This window comes from Loxodonta africana, chromosome 22 (genome assembly GCF_030014295.1).
Source record: "Loxodonta africana isolate mLoxAfr1 chromosome 22, mLoxAfr1.hap2, whole genome shotgun sequence".
NCBI classification, from domain to species: domain Eukaryota; kingdom Metazoa; phylum Chordata; class Mammalia; order Proboscidea; family Elephantidae; genus Loxodonta; species Loxodonta africana.
This window is the reverse complement of record NC_087363.1, coordinates 21,396,225-21,417,500: the sequence shown is the minus strand read 5'-3', so window position 1 is coordinate 21,417,500 and position 21,276 is coordinate 21,396,225. Positions and strand designations below refer to the sequence as shown.

General features: G+C 45.6%; 1 protein-coding gene across 6 annotated transcripts in view; it reads left to right on the top strand.

The window, feature by feature from the left end:
* The window catches only part of RAD54L2 (RAD54 like 2), a 126,992-nt gene that overhangs the window by 91,841 nt on the left and 13,875 nt on the right, over positions 1-21,276 (top strand). For all 6 annotated transcript variants that reach the window (XM_064274455.1, XM_064274453.1, XM_064274454.1 and 3 more), the window contains 12 exons: positions 7,989-8,190; positions 9,120-9,259; positions 9,720-9,836; positions 10,137-10,363; positions 11,196-11,378; positions 11,522-11,655; positions 12,947-13,143; positions 14,173-14,515; positions 16,405-16,582; positions 17,796-18,047; positions 18,267-18,385; positions 19,802-19,920. In XM_064274455.1, coding sequence (XP_064130525.1) covers positions 7,989-8,190; positions 9,120-9,259; positions 9,720-9,836; positions 10,137-10,363; positions 11,196-11,378; positions 11,522-11,655; positions 12,947-13,143; positions 14,173-14,515; positions 16,405-16,582; positions 17,796-18,047; positions 18,267-18,385; positions 19,802-19,920 — 2,211 coding nt within the window. The remainder of the gene's footprint in view (positions 1-7,988; positions 8,191-9,119; positions 9,260-9,719; positions 9,837-10,136; positions 10,364-11,195; positions 11,379-11,521; positions 11,656-12,946; positions 13,144-14,172; positions 14,516-16,404; positions 16,583-17,795; positions 18,048-18,266; positions 18,386-19,801; positions 19,921-21,276) is intronic.

The window sequence follows — 21,276 nt, the reverse complement described above, 5'->3', positions numbered from 1 at the left end:
AGGAGGGAAGAATTCTGGGCTGAGCTAGGAGGAAGGTGATTGCAGTATTATGTGACAATGATGTAGAAATAGAAATATTAGCTCTTTGAAGAGGTGGGTGCCTAAGGGAATGATAGTTCTAAAGGACAACAGAGAATTGCTGAGCCTTTTTCCTGTAGTGTTTCAGGCAGAAATTGGAGAGGGCTGTTTTAGAAGGGTAGTGAATTTGGGAGGGCAGCTCAGCACACTTCCAGCTCCATTTTGTAGCTGCTTTTGTAGTTCTCATGCCTGGCCGAACACGTGAGTAACAGCTCTTCTCTTCCTCAGCAGGGGGAACACACCCATGAGCCCAGGCTCACACCACATTCCCAATGCTTAGTGCCCTGGACTCTGCTTTTTCTGGGAGGCCTTTTGTAAATAGCCGGCTGAGGATCCAGTAGTAATAGAGCAGAGAGTTATGCTTTAACTTCTTGTGCATGTTAATGGTATTGTAGTGTCCCATCACAAGCATTCCTTGTCTCGTGCCTTCCTTGGCCGCTCCCCCTTTGCTTTTCAAAAAGCCTGTCTACTTGAAATCTTCGGTGAGCTCTCAGTGTGAAGGCAGAGGAAGGTGCTGCCAGTGCTGCTGCAGGGAGTGAATCACCCTGGGCAGCCACATGTCTAAGTGTGTGTGCTTACAAACGGACACACAGACACACTTTTATAATAACCATGTTAGCTGCTCCTACTTCCCCTGCCCCCAAACACAAGGGCAATGGAATGTAGAATGCTAGGAGGAAGAAGCCTTGAAAATAGTCTTCCCCGGGATGGGGGTTGACTTCTGTGCCAGCCTCCAGAGAAGACCTAAGAAGGGCTCCTGGGAAGAGAGAGGGAGGTGGTTGCCAGGTGGGAAGGCCCTTCCTGCTGCGGTGTTGCTTACTTCATTTTTTTAACCGATATTCAATTGCATGTGTTTTCCTAGCCATTCTACCTTGTTTGAAGTCTCTGTGCCTTTTGCCTGTGCTCCTGTATCTGTCTAGAATTCCGTTTCTTCCTCCTTTACTAGCTGGTTTCTATCCATTCTGTTAGACTGAACCCAAGTCTCACCCTTCCCAAGGAAGCAACTCACCCCCAGCCCTAGGTGAGGCTGGATTAGGTGTCCTTTCCCCAAGTGCTTTAGCTAGTAGCCGCTCACAAGATTGCATACCTGTAACCTTCCCTTGTGGTCCAGGCCACTTTGCCCTGGCTCAGGTCCTGGTATACAGCAGATGCTCAAATGTGTGTTAGGCTCAACTGCAAGCAGGGAGCAGGAGAGGCAACAAGTGTCTGGTTTGTGGCAGTCTCATGTGGAGAGGTTTAAGATAAAGATGTGGTCTATAATCTCATGTGATGTGTGTCTGTGTAAGGGACACTTGTCTGTGACTGAACAAGATGCAGTTTGCACATGCCATTTCTGATTCCCCCTTTGTTTTCTTATTTCTAATCTTCAATTAGAATATATAATCAAAGTTTGTGTTCCCCACACACATAAATACTGCCTTCCAGCATGGTTGACTGAGTTCTGGGGCTCTGTGTGCTCCTGGGCTGTTCGGTGTGATTGGAAGTGTAGAGTTCCATGGAGTTAGGCCTACCAGGGCTTGAGGAATAGTATCCTCCACAAGAGAGGTGCTAAAATCTGTTTTTACAGATGTGGGAATTATAGCTCAGAGAAGTTGAGCCCATGAACACGGAGTGGCAGAGCCAGGATTCAAAGCCAAGACTGCCAAGTTTATATTCTTAACTGCCTGCTCCTACTTATTTCCTATGTATCCATGGGCAAGCCTTTTTCAGTTTTCAGAACTTCAGTTTCTTGTATTTAGAATAAGGGAAACAAAACTCACCTTGTAGAGTTATTGTAAGGAGAAAAGAAGATGATACGTATAAGAAACCAAACCTCTGCCTTTTACCTGGAATAGTAGTAGTCATAGTATAAACACCCTGTTTTATATTGTGCTTACTATGTGCCAGGCATTGTTTTAGCGTTTTATTTAGCCTATCTTATATAATTGTTAATGCAGCTTTGAGGCCACTAGAGTTGTCATTCCCTTTTTGTAACTGAAGAACAGAAAGGTGAAATAAGGGGCAGCACTGGAGTTCCCACCCCAGCAGTGTGGCACCAGTTTTCATAGTGTTATCCCCTACACTCTGTTCGTTCTCTTAGAAAACATTAGTTTCCAACTCCATGCTGTTTTAGAATCTGGTACCAGTATGAAAAGGGACCACAGGGGACCCAGAATGATAACAGGACAAGGAGGAAGCCATACTGAGTTTCAGAAGGTGAGCAGTACAGAATGTCTGCAGCATCCTGATTCCCCAGCTTAGCCACTGACTGGTGAGATAGCACATTTGTTATTTGTGAGTGCAGTTGGGTGCGTAGGATGATGACCCATGGTATGTCTTTCACCGTGGGGACGCTAGCTCACTGCTTCACTCGTCAAGACTTATAGCAACTAGCCTCCCTTTTCATCTTTTTCATTGTTGCTGATTTTGTATTTGCTGAGTTTTTATGTTTTTTTTTGTTTTTTATTTTGATGTATAGGATTGTTAGTTTCCTTTGTGGTTACCATAATAATTACCTCTGTTTTTCTAAGTTTAAACCAATCTCTTACTTTTTGATATTGCCTTGACTTCCTCTGCATATGACTGCATTATTTAGTCCCCATTTTTTGTTTTAATGTTGTTATCTTTTACATATTGACGTCTCTGTTTCCCTGTTTTTGGTGTTTAAGCTTTATTTTTGTGACTTCCCTATCAGGGTTGATAATCTGGTTGTTCTCTCCTGTGTTCTAGTCTTGGGTTGTTACCTGATGTTATCGATTCTCTAACTGGAGGACTCCTTTTAGTATTTCTTCTAATTTTGGTTTGATTTTTACAAATTCCCTTAACTTATGTTTATCTGGAAATGCCGTAATTTCACCATGATATTTGAGGGACAGTTTCGCTGGGTATATAATTCTCGGCTGGCACTTTTTTCCCTTCAAGTCTTTATATATGTCATCCCATTGCCTTCTTGCCTACGTTGTTTCTGCTGAGTAGTCTGAGTTTAGTCTTAGTGAGTCTCCTTTGTAGATAACTTTTCATTTATCCCTATTTTACTCTTAAAATCCTCTCTTTATCTTTGGTTTTGCCAAGCTTGATTATAATATGTCCTGGTGACTTTCTTTTGGGATCTACCCTGTGTGGGGTTCATTGAGCTTCTTGTCTTTCATGGTACCACGGATGTTTTCTGCCAACAAATCTTCAAGAATTCTCTGTGTATTTTCTGTTATTCCCCTGTGTTCTGGTACTCCAATTTCTCATAGGTCATTCCTCTTGATAGAGCCCCACATAATTGTTAGTTTCTTCATTCTTTTATCTGATTTTTCCTCAATCTGAATTTTTCTTCATTCTCACTAATTCTGACTTCCATTGCCTCAATTCTGCTCCTATGACTTTCCATTGAGTTGTCTAATTCTGAAATTTTATTGTTAATCTTTTGGATTTCTGTTTGCCATCTCTGTGGATTCTTGCAGCCTGTTAAGTTTGTCATTATGCTCTTTTATAACCTTCTTAAGTTCCTCTGTTGCTTTGTCTGTGTGTTCCTTGGCTTAGTCTGCATTTTGCCTAATCTCGTGAAGAGCTCTGTATATTAATCTTTTGAATTCTACCTTTAGTAATTTTAAGACCTTCTCTTTCTCTGGGAGATTTCTTGGTTCTTTGTTTTGGTCACTTGCTGAAGCCATCATGGCCTGCCTGTTCATGTGATTTGATATTGACTATTATCTATGAGTTGGAATCGACTCAGTGGCACTGGGTTTGGTTTTTGGTTTTATTATCTCTGAGCCATCAGTAAGTTCTTATATTTATTTTATGTTTGCTTACTGTGTCCTAGCTTCTTGTTTTGTTTTGATATACCCAAATAGGCTGGTCATGTGAGCTGCTTTGATTATTGGTGTTTTTGAAGCTCTCACATCCTGTCGCCAGGTAGTTAAAGCTGTTACTAGGTATGTGAGCCCAGGAGTCCGTTTACTTTTCTTGCTTGGATTCAGTTCAGGTGTCCAGGTCATCGATCACTGAGTGTGGTGCAGGCTTTCACCTGTAGTCCTAGATGGGAAGGACTACGTAGGGGTGATTGGAGTAGGCACAGATATATGGCTGCAGCAGGGGGTTATGTTCTGATCGTGGTAGGGGGCTGACGGCTGCTCCTGAGTGCCTGGGTGGAAGGTGTGTCCCTGTTTCCTAGAGTACGTAGGAGGGTGGGTTTTGCAGCCGGACATTGGGCACCCAATTTGTTGGCTGTAAGGACTGGGAGGTACCACTTACTCTTGTATGCCAGTTGTGGGTGGCTAGATAGAGTGAATGGAGCCGCTAGTCCTCAGGCCTCTGATGTGGGTAGGGGAGGACCCTGCTTAATGGGCAGGGCGGTATCCAATGCCGCGAATCCGCCGCTCTCCCTTAGCTATTGCAGTTGAAAATAAGCTTCGGGTATATACCATGTTGTACTGTGCTAATGAGGGTCTATGCTGTTGAAATGGGCCCACACCGATCTAGGCAGGGGTGAAAGGCATTCAAAGTTCATGGACCCCTTATGCCTGTGCCTAGGCAAAAGGCTGTGCTTGCCCTGAGTTCCTGGTTTAGCAGAGCTAGCAGATTATTTTTTCTTGTTTGTTAATTTGTTCCTTCTCCAAAGGCAGGAGAATGGCTTAGGGTGCATGACTGGTCCACTTCTGGCTCGGGGGGCATGGAAATTACTGAAGCTGGACCTGGCTGGAGCAGAGTGGGGGTGGTGAGTAAATGGGAGAGAGGTACTTCCTGGAGGAGTGAAGGTTTTTTTTTTGATCCCATGTGGTAGGTTAGACCCTTGCACCTAACTTTCACAGATACAGCGCTGCTTTCCCCTGGTTCTGCGGTTTCTCTGCGACTTGGTTTCTCCTGGTGTGGAAAATATGTCCTGAGCAGTAGTGCTTGCCACAGCCTGTGCATGCTGGCCGATCCAGCCTGCAGGGTGCTGGCCGGGTCAGGTCTGGCAAACCCTCTCTTCTTCTGAACTGTCTATCCCTCCCCCAGCCGCTCAGCCCTACTCTTCAACTTTGTCTTTGATGTTCAGGGCTCCTAGATTGTCATATATAATCAATTCACTTGTGTTTTTGGGGTCTTTGTTATAATAAGGACCATAGGAAGCATCTGACTACTCCAGCATCTTGGGCCCACCTCCTCAGGCTGCTAGAAATTATTTGATGTTCTTACCTCCAGGAGATGGAGCTTATTTCTCTTTCATCTGAATGTGGGCTTGACTTAGTGACTTGGTCTGATGAATAGACTATGGAAAATGAAAAATAATGACAGTGAAGAAACCTAGCAGATACCACCGTAACCAACTTATTTAGGTTAACACCACCAGTGATAGGTCATGCTGCCGTTATGTATGTACCCTCTGATATGCTGCGATAAGAAGGACACTGCCTTAGACTAAGTTCTCTAGAGAAGCAACACCAGTAAAGAGTATAAATATAGAGAGATTTATATCAAGGAAATGGCTCACGTGGTTGTAGAGGCTGGAATGTCCCAAGTTTGTGGATCAGGATAGAGGCTTCTTCTGATTCACGTAGCCACAGGGGCTGGCGAACCCAAGATCGGAAGGTTAGACAGCAGAGCTCTTGCTCACGCATGGATTAATAAAATTGACGAATCCCGGGATCAGCATGCAAGACTGCAGGCAAGCTGCTGGCTCAAATCCCAAGAACCGGAGATCAGACGAACAGGAGCCAGCTGCAGCATCCAGCAGGAGCAAAAAGCCCCCGAGCCGCTTATATTTGATGCAGGGCATATATATGTTCAGGGAAAATCCCTTTCAGCCCATTGGCTACTCACAGCAGATGCCATCATGGGGATGATCACGTATCAAATCTCAACAGGAAAGTGATCACAACATAAGACTGCCAAAACACTGAGAATCATGGCCCAGCCAAGTTGACACACAATCTTAACCGTCACAGGCAGTTTAGTTCTAAAAAAAGAAAGAAAAAATCCATTGTTGTTGTTATTAGTTGCTGTTGAGTTGGCTCCAACTCATGGCAACCTTATGTATAACAGAGCAAAACATTGCCCGGTCGTGTACCATCCTCATGATTGTTGTCCGTTCATCTTATGAGTGTCTCCCTCATTTTTGCTGATCCTCTACTTTACCAAACATGATGTCCTTTTCTAGTGCTTGGTCTTTCCTGGTAACATGTCCAAGTAACCCCAATCTAACCATGAGAGAAAACATCAGACAAGCCCAAATTGAGAGATGTTCTACAAAATGCCTCACCAGAACTTCTTTTAAAAATATATATAATTTATTTGTTTTGTTGTTGTTATGGAGAATATGTATAGCAAAACATATACTAATTCAACATGTGCAATTCATTGGCATTGATTACATTCTTGAGTTGTGCAACCGTTCTTACCTTCCTTTTCTGAGTTGTTCCTCCTGCATTTACATAAACTCACTGCCCCGTAAGGTTCCTATCTAAACTTTAGAGTTGCTGTTGTCAGTTTGATCCCATATAGATAGTTCTTAAAAGAGCATAATGCTCAAGGCAGACATTCTTTACTAGTTAAGCTAAAGTTTTGTTTTAAAGAAGACTTCAGGGGATATTCCTGACTAGTCTTCAAAAATGTGTCTAAGTCATGGAAGACAAGAAAGACTGAGAAACTGCCACAGATTAAGGGAAGCTAAGGAGTCATGATGACTAAGTGCAACCTGGTGTCCTGGTTTGGATCCTGGAATAGAAAAAGGACATTAGTGGAAAACTGATGAAATCTGAATAAAGTCAATAGTTCAGTTAAAAAACAAACGAAAACCTTCCTGGCTCCTTCTTGCCTGAGAACCAAAAGGCATTGACTAGGCATCTTGGTTATAACATTTATATTCTAATTTTGAATTCTTCTTACCTTTGGAAAACACCTTTTGATTTGTGCATCTAGGAGGCCCTGGAGGATTTGGGGACAGGCTTATAGTCTGTGTGGCTGTCAAGGCCTGCCCACCCAGTGAACAGAATACTGCTTAGCAGTTCAAGAAGAATGGTATGCACATGGACCTCTCCCACCCCAGCCCAGACCTTGTTGGTGGTTGATGCTACCTACACATGACATCTCGTCTGCTGGAAATCCCTTCCATTTTTTTCCCTCAAGGCCAAGGCATTACCTTTAGACAGTCTGCTCATCTTTCAGGGTTTAACTCACATTTTGCCTCCCATATAATTCCTTGTGTAATTATCCAGTGGGTAGTGTCTCTCATATTCTTGGGACCCTAACATGGTTATTCTTGGTTTAGCTAATTACCTCTGGCGGGAAAAATGATGTCAAACCTCAAAACTCTTTAGGTCTTTTGGCCTGCCCCTCTTGTAACACACCTTGCATTGTTGTATCTGTGTTTATACATGATCTATCTCCCTAAATAGGACACAGACTCCTTGAAGCAAAGAAGTCTTATAAATATTCCTTGAAGCATCTACAGTAGCACTTGCCGTATGGGTAAACCCTCATTAAATGATTGGTGAGCTGAATAAATGAATGCTTTGAGATGCTGAAAGGGAGATTATTCTCCCTGGTTACAGAAGAAAGGTGAAGGGACTTGTCTGGAGGCATACAAGGAGTGCGAGCTGTAGTGGGAACCCAGCTGTTTCAACCGTGTCTCTTGTTGAGCAAGCAGAGGACATGAAGCTTCCTTGCTCTGATGGTACTGCTAAGTTATTGTAAGAGTGATGAGTATCATTGTTGTGGGCCTGCTTGGGTTCAGGCTCAGTTCTAGGCATGCAAAGTAGTCCTCACAACAGCTCTGAAATGTGGGCATCACTATCCTCATTTTGTAAATAAGCCCATTCAGTTTCAGAGAGGCTTCAATAATACCTTAGGTCACCGGCTGGTAAGTCTGTAGGTGAGATTTGAACACAGGTGTGTCTGACATCAGAACTCATTTTACCCCCAGTAAGTTGGTCCTTGGCATTTCTTTCCCCTTGTCTTTTCAGACCCATCCCTGGAAGGCATGTGTGGCACTGAGTGTGCCCAGCTGGGGGAAGATGGGCAGCAGCCGCCACGGTGCACTTCAACTACCTCATCTCAGTCTGAGCCTCCGGAGCTGCTCAGGCGCCACCAAGGCAAGAGCCTAGCCTCTGAGGACCCCAAGAAGAAGAGAGCTCAGAAGCCCTCCCACATGAGGAGAAACATACGGTAAGCTCTGCGTGTGTAAAGGTGTAATATCTTCATCTTAAGGCTGTTGATAGCAGGAGAACTGTTGAGCAGGAGAGTCTTCCTTCCAAAGGAGAAAAGTGCAGGCCGTGGGTCCCCAATAATAGTGAAGATGCATCTCAGAGCTGTGGGCCTGGGCTGTCAGAGGGTACAGGGAGGATGTGGGTGGCCCTTGACCACTAGGGGTATGTTTTACTCTCCGTAGGCCCTGGGAGGCAACCCAAGGATGATAGGGTGCTCTGGGTTAGACTCTCTGTTTCTTCCTGTATTTTTCCTTCTGTCTTACAATAAGAAGAGATAAAAGTAAGCTGAGTTCTCATCTTAGCAGTCAACTGCAGATGGCAGGAGACTGTCTGGCCCAAAGGATGGCTTTTTCCTTGTGCTAAGACATGAGCAAACGTGAACTTCCTTAACTTCCTGAATGTCTAGCAGTCCTTCCTTCTGCCAAATAACAACTTGTGCAGTTGGAAGGAGATAGATATTATCTCCCCCCGCTTTGCCCCCACTTATTTTTTAACATAATAACTTGACAGTATTACCCCAAGTTTGGGAAATAAGGAGGTAGAATCACCCATAACCCTACTTCCCCATGTAACAACTCTGTTTTTTTAATAATTCATTTCGGCTTTAGAAATCACATGTATAACTGTGTTACCGTTGACATGTTATGTGCGGAGACAGGTTGGGAGGGGCATCTATCAGAAGGTTAAATAATATAGAAAGTGTATTAGCCCAGAACCACCTGTGCCTTGAAGTCCCATTTTTTTCTCCTGCTCATTGCAGAGTGTGGAGGATTAATAGGGCTTTGCCTCCTCCCCACTCTGAGCTTGGCAACAGTGATTTCCCTCTTTAGACTTGACAGTACTTTGCCCAGATCTCAAGTGAACCCAAGTGTGCACTCTCGTGTTTAGAAAGCTGCTCCGGGAGGATCAATTGGAGCCAGTTACCAAAGCAGCACAGCAGGAAGAGTTGGAAAGAAGGAAACGCCTGGAGCAGCAGAGGAAAGATTACGCAGCCCCCATTCCCACCGTTCCCCTGGAGTTCCTCCCTGGTAAGCAGTGGAGGTGGCAGGAGAGGCCCTGTGCTTCATGGGGCAGAGGCCCTTGGCACACACAGAGCTGGGATAAGGTTGTGGGCCTCTTGGGAATCCTTTAGAGTCATTCAGCTTCTCGGGAGTATGTGATCAGAAGGATTTCATTTTAAAAGTTAAGATGGAAAAAATGTACACCTCAAATTGCTTTTGTTTAGATTTTCTTCCCATAACTTTGGATCTTAATATGCCAAGAGATTGGGACCTTTCCTAGTAGCCAGGTGGGTACCAGAAAATAAGAACCAGTAGAAAAAGGGGAATATGGAAAGAGAGCCACAGTTTTTGAGATGGCCTCTGCTTCTCTCCTCAGGGGATATTCCCCATGAGAGCCGCAAAGGAGGAGGGGGTGGCGAATCATTTTGGGAAGATCTGTTTGAGTAAAATGTCTTTTCGACATTCCCTTCTACCTTTCTTTTTCTAGAAGAAATTGTCATAAGAGCAAGTGATGGTCCCCAGCTGCCTCCTCGGGTCTTGGCCCAGGAAGTCATTTGTTTGGACAGTAGCAGTGGCAGTGAGGATGAAAAAAGCAGTCGAGATGGTAAGATCGAGCTCTAGAGGTTCCTCTCTTCCTCCTGACCCAGTGCTTGCCCTGAGAGATCAGCTGTACCTTTAAATAGAAGAGAGTTTAGCCATTTCTCATTCAGTTTAGGGTCTGGCTTTCACAAATTTCCCTGAGTCTCTTTAGTAAATGTGAAGCTTTTCTCTTGTCTTGTCTTGAAGCTAGAAGAGAGAAAAGGTAAAAATCAGAATTTTTGGAAGTGATGACAAGCTCTCACTTTAAGTTTCTATGCTTTCCTTACTCCTTGGGATAATTTTTTTTTTTTTTTGGCTATCTCAGAGGTGATTGAGCTGAGCTCTGGAGATGAGGACACACTGCACATTGTGGACAGCAGTGAGTCTGTCAGTGAGGAGGATGAGGAAGAGGAGAAGGGTGGCACCCATGTGAACGATGTCTTAAACCAGCGTGATGCTCTGGGCAGGGTCCTTGTCAATTTGAACCACCCTCCAGAGGAGGAGAATGTCTTCCTGGCCCCACAGTTGGCACGGGCAGTGAAGCCTCATCAGGTATAACTAATCTCGACTCTACTTTTCCTTTCTGCTCCCCTGCTGTGGGCACTGCCTGCTAGTGGTTATTAGCAACACAGCCTGTGAAGTACTTATTTGGTACCTAGAGCTATTGGAAAGGCCTGATCCTTCCCCCTAGCAGTTGATACTTCAAGATTTCTGACAAGTAGGAATGGCTGATGAAAGGGAAGAGACAAGCCTCAGGTTTGCTCTGTCATGTAGGAGGCTCTGGATTTCTTGGCTTAATAATCTTGAACCTCCTTCTGTGGGATCAGTAAGCTGGTGGAGATAACTCTCTCAAGTGCAGTGTTTTGATTAAGAAGTTGTAGCTCCAGAAGAGACATGAGAGTCAGGTGTCTAGGGGACTTTGCAATAGAGAGGAGGGAGCAGAGTTAGTATGCATTGATCCAGAGCCTGGAACCAGGACGAGGGAGTGGAAGTTCCATGAAGGCAGAGGTTGACTAAACATAATAACTCTAACAAGAACTGCACCTCATGGAATGGATGGCCTTGAGGAGATGAGGTCCCCAAGGTCAAGAGCAGCCAAGCCAAGGCTGAGTGAAAGACGCTGCCAGGAATTTGGTACTGTAGATTCTTGCGTCAGATGGAATATTGTACGAGGTGAGTGTTTTTCTGTGTTTTCTCCAAGAAGACCATCATCATCTAATAGACCAATTCGGGTGCAGGGAAACTTCTGTAGCAGCTGTCCACACTAGCTGTCTGTTACAATGCCTGCTTGTTTACTTGATTCTGACTAATACTGAAGAGAGTAAATCTAGAGCCCTGGTGTTTGCCAGCCCTCTGACATTTGTCTGTGTTTGTCCCTTGTCAGATTGGTGGAATTCGGTTCCTGTATGATAACCTCGTGGAGTCCCTGGAGAGATTTAAGACCAGCAGTGGCTTTGGCTGTATCCTAGCCCACAGCATGGGTCTAGGGAAAACTTTGCAGGTGATCTCTTTCATCGATGTCCTCTTCCGCCACACGCCAGCCAAAACAGTCCTTGCCATTGTGCCGGTAAGAGTTTGGGAAGATTCCACTTAGTAAACCCCCTGAAGAGCTCTAGGCCGATGCCTTTACTGGGAGCTAAAAAAAGTATTATGTGCTCAGCTCTGAGTTTGTTCCTTAAAACCCTCTTTTTGGACGTGGCTTTCTGACAGGTGAATACTCTTCAGAATTGGCTGGCAGAGTTCAACATGTGGCTTCCAGCTCCTGAAGCCCTTCCAGCTGACAACAAGCCTGAGGAAGTTCAGCCCCGGTTCTTTAAAGTCCACATCTTGAATGATGAGCACAAGTAGGTGGCCCACCCTCTCCTCTCTGCCCCTTTCCTTTTAGACTTCATCGGGGACCCAGATGCCAAGACGGTCTGTTGGGGTATGTGCCCTGTCCTCCCAGATTCCTTTTGGTTTCTTGCGTGTCCCTCTCTCTGTTCTTGCTCTTTTTTATTTCCCTCTACCTAGCTTTTCAGTAAAGCCAGTTATATAGCCTGGGAAATGTTTTGTGTTTTGTTTGAAGATGCTTTTATATCCTGAAAATCTATGTGCATGGTCACATTTTCCCACATGTATAGTAATAAAATTGAGCATGATAGAATGGAACTTTCCATCTTCTAACTTTTTACCTTTTACATATTTCTTCTCTTAGAAACGTAATCATTAGTCTCTTAAGCACTGATCTACAGTTGACTTTAGTGGTACAGCTTCCAAACTTTGGAAGGTGCAAATCGTGTTTTTGTTTTTGATTTTGATTTAAATAAAAATATTTATGTTTCCATTCCATAAAGTCAACCTGATTTCCAAAAATCTGAAGCTGTTTCTTAGTCCAAGCCAGCTATGCATGCTACCCTTTCTCCTAGCTGGCATGGATAGTTGAAAAGGTAGACTTTTCTGCAGAGGCTGCCTTTTGTGATGTTTGGCCATGTACCTCCAAGTGAGGAGACTGTGAGTGGTCTCATAGGTTGTCGGTCACCTGCTCTGCTTTGCTTAGGTTTCGGGACCGTTAGGCCACTTTCAGTTAATACAGCCAGGGCTCAGTTATTTAGGAGTGGACTGACTGTGCAGAGGGTCATTTGGTTTCTGTTGCTCTTCTTCCTTTATTGTGTGTCCTTGGCTCTATACTCACTGGAGCTTGGGCACGTGAAATGCAGAATGTCGCCATTTCTCTTACTACCTTGTGTTTATCATAAGAATAACTCAAAAGTCTCCTTCAAATGTAGAACTGTAGTTAAATATGTGTACATCCAAGAGGGTCGTCGTTTTCACTTGCCTTGTGCGGTTGAATTACTGTGTTTCTTGGTGTTTAACCATCATCCATGACCCAGTCCATCCTCAGTGCAGTTAGCATCTCTAAGATGCTAGGGAAAGTCCCTGGACAGCTGGCCAGCCCTGTGAGGGCTGCTACATGCCATCTTTGGCAGTAAAGAATTCTGAATGCATATCAACGCAGCTTAGATTAGGAGGAATTCTTCCTGGGTAGCAGCAGAAGCAGTAATACTTTCTGTTTACTTTTTTTTTTTAAAAAAAAAAAAACAGCTTTCACAAGATAGAACTCACATATCACACAATTGTCTCTGTTCACTCTTGCAGGACAATGGCAGCTCGTGCTAAAGTGATGGCTGATTGGGTGTCAGAGGGTGGGGTGCTGCTGATGGGGTATGAAATGTACAGACTCCTCACCCTGAAGAAATCCTTTGCCACAGGTAGACCGAAGAAAACCAAGAAACGTTCTCACCCGGTCATCATTGATCTGGATGAGGAAGATCGGCAGCAGGAGTTTCGGAGAGGTGGGCGGCTTATCCTGGGCATGCTGTCAGGGCGTTTCGGGAAAAAAGAAATAGTGTCTACCTACCAGTAGTACCTGGTCAGGTGTGAAATGTTTTATTGATGTGAGTTGTCATGAACCAGAAATTCTGGTCCCCAGGATGGGTGAGATGACTTCCGTTGGCTCTCAGCGATGCTGCTCCCTCTGCAGGTAGTGGGGTCCCCATTTAGGCTGGGCCGTGGACTGGCCTGGGGGAGATTCCCCTGCCAGTCTGGCCCAGTTTCTCTCACAAAACAGCTGGGAGAGTAACCACTCCCTTTATCACTTCCTAGAGATGTGGTGAGAAAACATTAAGAAAATATTTTTAAAGTGTTATAATCGCTAAAGACAGAGTAGAGTTGATCCCAATTGCTTTTAGTCAAAGCCATTCCTGTGTAGTTCTAGTTCTCTTTCCTCTTCTAAGGGGCCTTTGCTCCTTTTGGGAAGGAATTTTTTAAGGGCACAGTAGCTGTTTCATTTTATAGGTCTCTTCATCTCTCAGGCTATGTTCTAGTTTGCTTCTGTGGAATGAATTTGCCATTTATTAATGACTTACAAATAACTGCGGGAAGACTTTGTCCTTTAGCTGGCTCCCACCAGCCAGCCCTCGGGTGTGGCGAGAGCCCACTGAAGTGTCTGGATTATTCCCATCAGGTTTCATCCAGGAATGAATTTTTAATCCTAGGCTGGTACCCCTCTGCTGCCCAGTTGGTATAAACCCTAGGAACTCAAATCAGTTTTACTCTTAGCCAAAAGGAATAACAATAATGATAGTAAGGGAAGGAAAGGAGGAAAAAGGGGGTAGTTAGTGCAAGAGTCAACAGTCCAGGTTAGCTTCACACCAGATGCACAGGAGCTTGTGTGGTTGGCTCCCTTTCACCTCTGGGGGCTGACTCTTGCTTTCCTGCTTCCTTCATTTCTTCTGTCTCCTCCAGGGCACCCCTACTTCTCATATTATTGACTAAGAGCAGGCCCTCTTACCCTCTGACTCCGGATCCTCTTCCCTCCCTAGAGTTTGAGAAGGCCTTATGTCGCCCTGGCCCTGATGTGGTGATCTGTGACGAGGGACACCGCATCAAAAACTGCCAGGCCAGCACCTCGCAGGCCCTGAAGAACATTCGCTCTCGCCGCCGGGTGGTACTGACTGGGTACCCCCTGCAGAACAACCTCATTGAGTACTGGTGCATGGTGGATTTTGTGCGCCCAGACTTCCTTGGAACCCGGCAGGAGTTCAGCAACATGTTTGAACGCCCCATCCTGAATGGACAATGTATTGACAGTACACCTCAGGACGTCCGTCTCATGCGGTACAGGAGCCATGTCCTGCATAGCCTTTTGGAGGGCTTTGTGCAGCGGTGAGCAATCCTCAGGGCCCTGCATTTTGAATCCTCAGCCCCCAGTGCAGTGGACGTATCAAGGCTATTATAAGGGGTGGGGGGGGGGTGGGGGGTGGGGAGGGATATTGTTACAATGGGAGGACCCCTTCCTAGTGGGGCAGTAGTAAAAGTTTCCTGTGTGTGAATAGCTAACAGGTGATGGATGTCCGCTGTTTCATTCCCCTGAAAGTTTGACCTAGAAGTGCTTCTCTAAGAAGTTAATCTTTGAAGTCACTAGGCATACCTGCTTTACTTGCTGAGCGAAGTGAGAGAGAGAGCTAACATTCTGCTGACTTCAGTGAAAGAATAGAGGTGGTGGCTCTAGGGGGTGTGACCTCATCAGATTTCAGCATCTCAGTAGGTGTAGCTCAGGCTAGTTTACAACTGTCCCCTCAGCTTACCTTGTTCAGATAGCATTGTAGAGAAAGCTCAGAGGCAGCCCTGAATCAAGGCAAGACCCTGGAGTTACCCTGGTTTCTGCCCGTCAGTCAGTGACCTGGGACAGATTAGTCTGTCCCCTTGCTTTAGTTCTTCATGCTTAAAATAATCAACTTCTTCTTTTCATTTATTCATTTCATTGTACTTTAGATGAAGGTTTACAGAGCAAATTAGTTTCTCATTAAACAATTAATACACATAGTTTTGTGACATTCGTTGCCAGCCCCACAACATGTCAGCACTCTCTCCTTCTTGACCTTGGGTTCCCAGTTACCAGCTTCCTATCCTCTCCTGCCTTCTCATCCTTGCCCCTGGGCTGGTGTGCCCATTTAGTCTCTTCTCCCTTTATGGGCCTGTCTAATCTTTGACTGAAGGATGAACCTCAGGAGTGACTTCAGTACTGAGTTAAAAGGGTGTCTGGGGGCTATACTCTAGGGGTTTCTCTAGTCTCTGTAAGACCAGTAAGTCTGGTTGTTTTTCGTGAGTAAGAATTTTGTTCTACATTTTTTTCCAGCTCTGCCTGGGGCTGTCTGTTGTGATCCCTGTAAGAGGAGCCGGTGATGGTAGCTGGGCACCATCTAGTTGTGCTGGACTCAGTCTGGTGGAGGCTGTGGTAGATGTGGTCCGTTAGTCCTTTGGACTAATCTTTGCCTTGTGTCTTTGGTTTTCTTCATTCTGTCTTGCTCCAGACTGGGTGGGGCCAGTGGAGTATCTTAGATGGCCGCTTACAAGCTTTTAAGACTCCAGACGCTACTCACCAAAGTGGAATGTAGGACATTTTCTTTATATAAACTACATTATGCCAGTTGAGCTAGATATTCCCCAAGACCATGATCCCTAGCCCACAGCCCAGTAATTCAGTCCCTCAGGAAGTTCGAATGTGTCTAAGAAGCTTCCAAGATCTTGCCTTGGTCAGGTTGTGCTGACTTCCCCAGTATTGTGTACTGTCTTAACCTTCACCAAAGTTACCACTTATCTATTGTCTAGTTAGTGTTTTTCCTTCCCCACCCCTTCTCTCCCTAGTAACAATCAAAGATTGTTTCTTTCTGGGTGTAAACCTTTTCATGAGTTTTTATAATAGTGGTCTCATATAACATTTGTCCTTTTGTGATTGACTTACTTTACTCAGCATAATGCCCTTCAGATTCATCCATGTTGTGAGGTGTTTCACAGATTCATCATTGTTCTTTATCATTGAGTAGTATTCCATCGTGTGTATCTACCATAGTTTTTTTTTCATCCATTCATCTGTTGATGGGCTCAATTTCTGCTTGGTGGTTACTGAACCAGTCTTCACTATTGCAAGGCTGTGATATGCCTTAAAATCATCGAGAGGGATGTTTTGGCAGGAGTGCAGCGGTTCTGTTTTATCCTGCATCAACCCCTCCTGGCCACACTGCCTGCCACTGCTGACCTCTTTGCATCTGTAGGAGAGGCCACACTGTGTTGAAGATTCATCTCCCTGCCAAGGAAGAAAATGTGATCCTGGTGCGGCTCTCCAAGATCCAGCGAGACTTGTACACACAATTCATGGACCGGTTCCGGGACTGTGGTAGCAGTGGCTGGCTGGGGCTGAACCCCCTTAAGGCTTTCTGTGTGTGCTGCAAGGTGAGTTGGGGCCTCCAGGAAGACTGAGATGAGAACTAAGGAAGTGTATGGTGCTGAGGGAGCTCTTTATCTTTGATAAGGGAAGTATGAAGTGAGAGTGAGCCACTGCCTTGGAGGACTGGGGGCTTGAGGGAGAGATGTTCTAATTGTACACCTCAGCTGTACAACTTGCTGTCCCAAACTTGAGAAAACACTTCCTTTCTTGATCTTTTATTTTCCGCCTGGAAAAGAGGACTGATGGAGGAACACTGTGGAGCAGAAGTTTTTACTGCTAGCATAATAAGGATTCAAGAAATATGTAGCTTAGGCTATTAGGGATAGCACCCAGTTAGCTCTAGATTTAATCAGATTGAGATTTCTTTCATTCTCATATTGCTTGAGATGATTTGAGGACAATAAGACTCAGGTGTCGGGGACAAGAGTGAGATGTCTTTAGCACAAAGCCTCCTGACCAACAAACCCAGTGCCCTTGAGCCCCCTGAGCAGGCTGATAAACCCTGACTTGGGCCTGATCTGGCCAAGTGCTTCCTGTTGCCTCCTGAGGAATCTGTTTCTTTGACTTGGTACCTCTGGCTGAGCTCTCAGCACACCTGTTAGGCCTTAGTTCTGATTGACTATGGATTCACTAAGTCAGCTGAAGGTGTGTATCCAGAGACAGATGAGGTTTCAAAATATTTCTGTTGTAGCCACAGTCCTAGACCAGGACTAGGCAGTTGAAACAGACATGGTCTGTGAGGGTGCTGCAGTGCTGATGCCGCCCCCCCGCCTCCACCATGAGTAATTCTCAGCTCCTGTCAGGAATAATCTTTGAAATGACTTTTGGTTGGTCATCCATAAGTGAGATATATTTCATCTGCAGGGAGAGATGGGTCTTGTTCAATAGTTGAGTAGCTGCCTGTGAAACATGAGCTTTCTTACTCCTTTGAATAAGAATGCAAGGCTTCTGATGCAGCCGCTTTGATTATGTACCAAACCCACTGGCATGGCCCTCACCTGAGTGTTCCCATTCATCGTGTCATGATGATTAGAGCCATTTGGGGAAAGAAAGTGTGCAAGCTCTTTGGCTGTGAAGGGGTTGAAGATACTTTAATTTCTGATGTGATAGTATGTGCTGTGGGAGGTGTGTGCTTGAGCAGGTGCATGTTTCCAAACTCTGGGACACCCTTGGAGTGTTCCCTACCCTGTGCCATCTCTCCTTTTCCTTGGGCCTCAGATCTGGAATCACCCTGATGTGCTTTACGAAGCCCTTCAGAAGGAGAGCCTGGCCAACGAGCAGGACCTAGATGTGGAAGAGCTTGGCTCAGCAGGGACCAGCACCCGCTGCCCATCACAGGGGACAAAAAACAAGGGGGAGGACAGTGCCTTGGCCTCTTCAATGGGAGAGGCAACCAATAGCAAGTTCCTACAGGGGGTCGGCTTCAGTCCTTTCCAGGAGCGAGGCAACAACATTGTCACGTATGAATGGGTGAGTCGAGCAGGCCTTCTGTAGGCATAAACCACAGATGGGAAGGGACAGTGTGAGGCCTACCTAGGGAGAGGGTGGGGAGTGTACAGTGCACTGTACTGCCAAGGTCTTTGCAGAGAACTATAAAGGGGGTTGGTGAGCTGCTGCCCTGAGGGGAGGATTTTATTTCTAGTGATCTGGACTTGGACCTGCTCCAGCTTGCCTTGTTTTCTCTTGCAGGCCAAGGACCTTCTGACAAATTACCAGACTGGAGTCTTAGAGAATTCTCCCAAGATGGTATTGCTTTTCCACTTGATTGAGGAAAGTGTGAAGCTTGGAGACAAGATCCTGGTGTTCAGGTAGGAGGAGAAGTTCCGGGTAAGTTTGTGTATCTTATGGTAAACAGTGACACAACCCCTCCAGAGTGAGATCAACCAGGGCCACGTCGGCCCTCCTCTCTCCTTCTCCCTCTCTCTCCCTCTCCCTTTCTCTCCCTCTCCCTCTCTCTCTCTCTCTGCAACCCAGTGCTTATTGTGAGGACCTTCTTGCATTTGTGTCACTTTCTGGGAGTTTCTTTGCCCAATGTAGTTTCTACACAGAGAACAATTTAGAACCCTGGCTAACGTTAGAAATGGAGGATGTCTTAGAGGAGGAGATCATAGTCTAATCCAGCAAACTATCACCCAGGCCAGATCTGACCTGAGAGCTAAGAATAGTTTTTACATTTAAAAAAAAAAAACCCACAATGAAGAATATGCCATCAAGACTATATGTGGTCTGCAAAGCCTAAAATATTTACAATTTGGCCTTTTACAGAACTCTTTGCTGAGCCCTGCTATAATCTGTTTTTCTCCCCCCCTGCGACTTTTTTTTTCTTCCAAGTTTCGTATGTAAGGCTCACTTAAGTGATGAGATTTGTTCCAGAGTCACATTCTCAGTCAGGCTGAGGCTTTGAGTCTCATCAAGGCCTGACTTCTCAGGGAAGCAGACATAAAGGAGATGACTTAACTTGTTCTGACCAAATTTAGCTCCAAGGAGAGCTAGGTGACAGGAGCCCAGCTCAGGAGCCTCAGAGTGAGGGCTTCCACTTGCGACACACTTTGAGATGACAGCAGCGATTCTAACTGGGGAGAGCCTAGGATTGCCCTGGTTTTGCGGATCACTTCTGGGGTGACTGACTGCATAATTTGGAAGCAGCCCAGTGATCTGTCTCTCTAACAAGACCCCTAAGATGGCCGGATCTAATGTACAGTGAAACCTGTGTGAGCCAGAACTTGACAGGAGGACTGCCTTGTTTTTCTGGGTCTCCATGTTTCCCACCTTTCACAAGGTGCGGTCTTACCACTTTTTTATCACTCGTTTTAGTGGAAAATATTTGCGTTTTTTCCTTCTCTGACAGGTTTCTGCCTTATACAGGTCCTGGCTTTTGCAGGTCTTAACTGTATATTCATGTGGTGTTGGTTTTTAATGCCAAATGCTATTTCTTACTGTGCACTGCGCTAAATGCCAGAATTTTTCAATAGAGGAAGCAAGGAATTAAAAGACTAGAGAATGTTTTAAGAGGGGGCGATGGTAATAAGTATGTAGCCAACTCTGCTCATATTCTGAGCTGGGGAGAACAGCCTTGGTTGCCCTTTGTGGGTTACCTTGTGAGGGGAGTCGGGTGTGGGAGCTTTCACTGACAGTTGCTGCACGTGAGTGTGGGCCTGTTGGGGAACAAGGCTCCCTTGGGTCTGGGAGCCTTCTGAACCAAAAGCTACTTCTACCCCTTTCAGCCAGAGCCTTTCCACTTTGGCTCTCATTGAGGAGTTCCTTGGGAAACGAGAAGTACCCTATCTGCCTGGTGCTGAGGGGCAAGGAGCACAGAAGTGGGTTCGAAACGTCAGCTACTTCCGTGAGTTTATTGCTGCTTTGTTCCGGGAGACTTGGCAAGGTCTTCTTAAGGGTTTCCCTTTCCTTCTCTCTCTCTTTCTCTCTTCTCCTACACCATTCTCCATCAAACCACAGAGCCGGGGAATCCTGAGAGCCAGCTGCTGTGTACGAGGCACTGAACTAGGGGCTGGGGAGCCTGGGGAGATAGGGGGAGTACAGAGAAGTGGGAAGCATAGGCCTTGTCTTCATCTGAGATGCGACAAGTTGAGGACAAATACAGAATGGCACTGATGCAGTGCCCTAATTAGAGTTCCAAGGAGGACAGAATCATCATGGTGAGGGTGGTTGAAGGCTTCCTGAGGAGACAGGACTTGAGTCAGACTCACAAAGATGGAGATAATTTGAATAATACAGAGCAAGTATGGCCAGAAGATCATTCCAGATGGAACGACCAGAGTGAACACAGAGCCGAGAGCATGCATTTTCAGTGGGGTGATATGGCCCACAAGGGGTGAGAATTGATTCTAGGAGGGGGTATGTGAAAGAATCTTAACTCTTTTTATGTATAAGGCACAGGTATACATAAAATATAAGTATACCTGTGTTATTAAAATTTCAAGGCGGGCAGTGATTGTGTTACTGGAATAATGTTCTTGTCTCCCACTGGTCAAGAATGGGCAGGTAAGGCACGTAGATTTTTCCACATGAGCAAAGCTTTATCGAAGAGGCTTGCAAGTGGAGACCAGGAGGGCCTAGAGCAACGCTCACCCTCATCTCACAGAACAAAAGACGGGCCTGGGTTTTTAAAAGTTTTGGGCAGGAAAAAATTCACGTTTATTGAGATACAGGCAGGGATATGTTAACTAAGGTGCATGTGCAGGAGCTTTCCAAGATGGCTCCTGTCCCAGAGGCCTCTGGGATTCGTATTGGGACTTATTATGGGATGTTGCGCCTGCGCAGTCTCTCGCTCCCCAGGTCCGATTCCCTGGCTGGGGCTGCAGCCCCTCACTGTCCCTGGTGGAAGGTCACACAGCGGTCACAGGTGGATGTTCTGCACATGACCCTGGGTTTCGTTTTCTCCAGCTGCTTCTGAAAGGCAACTTTAAAGAAGTTTGTGGGCTATTTTTAGATAACCTGCCCATTGTTCTGGGGAATGGCTTTGTTTCTGTGACCTGGCCCATTGTTACTTTGTTTGCAGATTTGGGGGCCTCTCTGGTCCTCCTCTTACTAAGTCCCTAGGTTCCACAGCCAACCCCCTATTACCTCCCTGATAGTACAGCCTATCTCTCTTTTACTTGTTTCCCCTCTAACCACACCAGTCTCTTTGCTGTTCCTCAAACAGGCACCCTCCGATCTCAGGGCCTTTGCTACCTGTCTT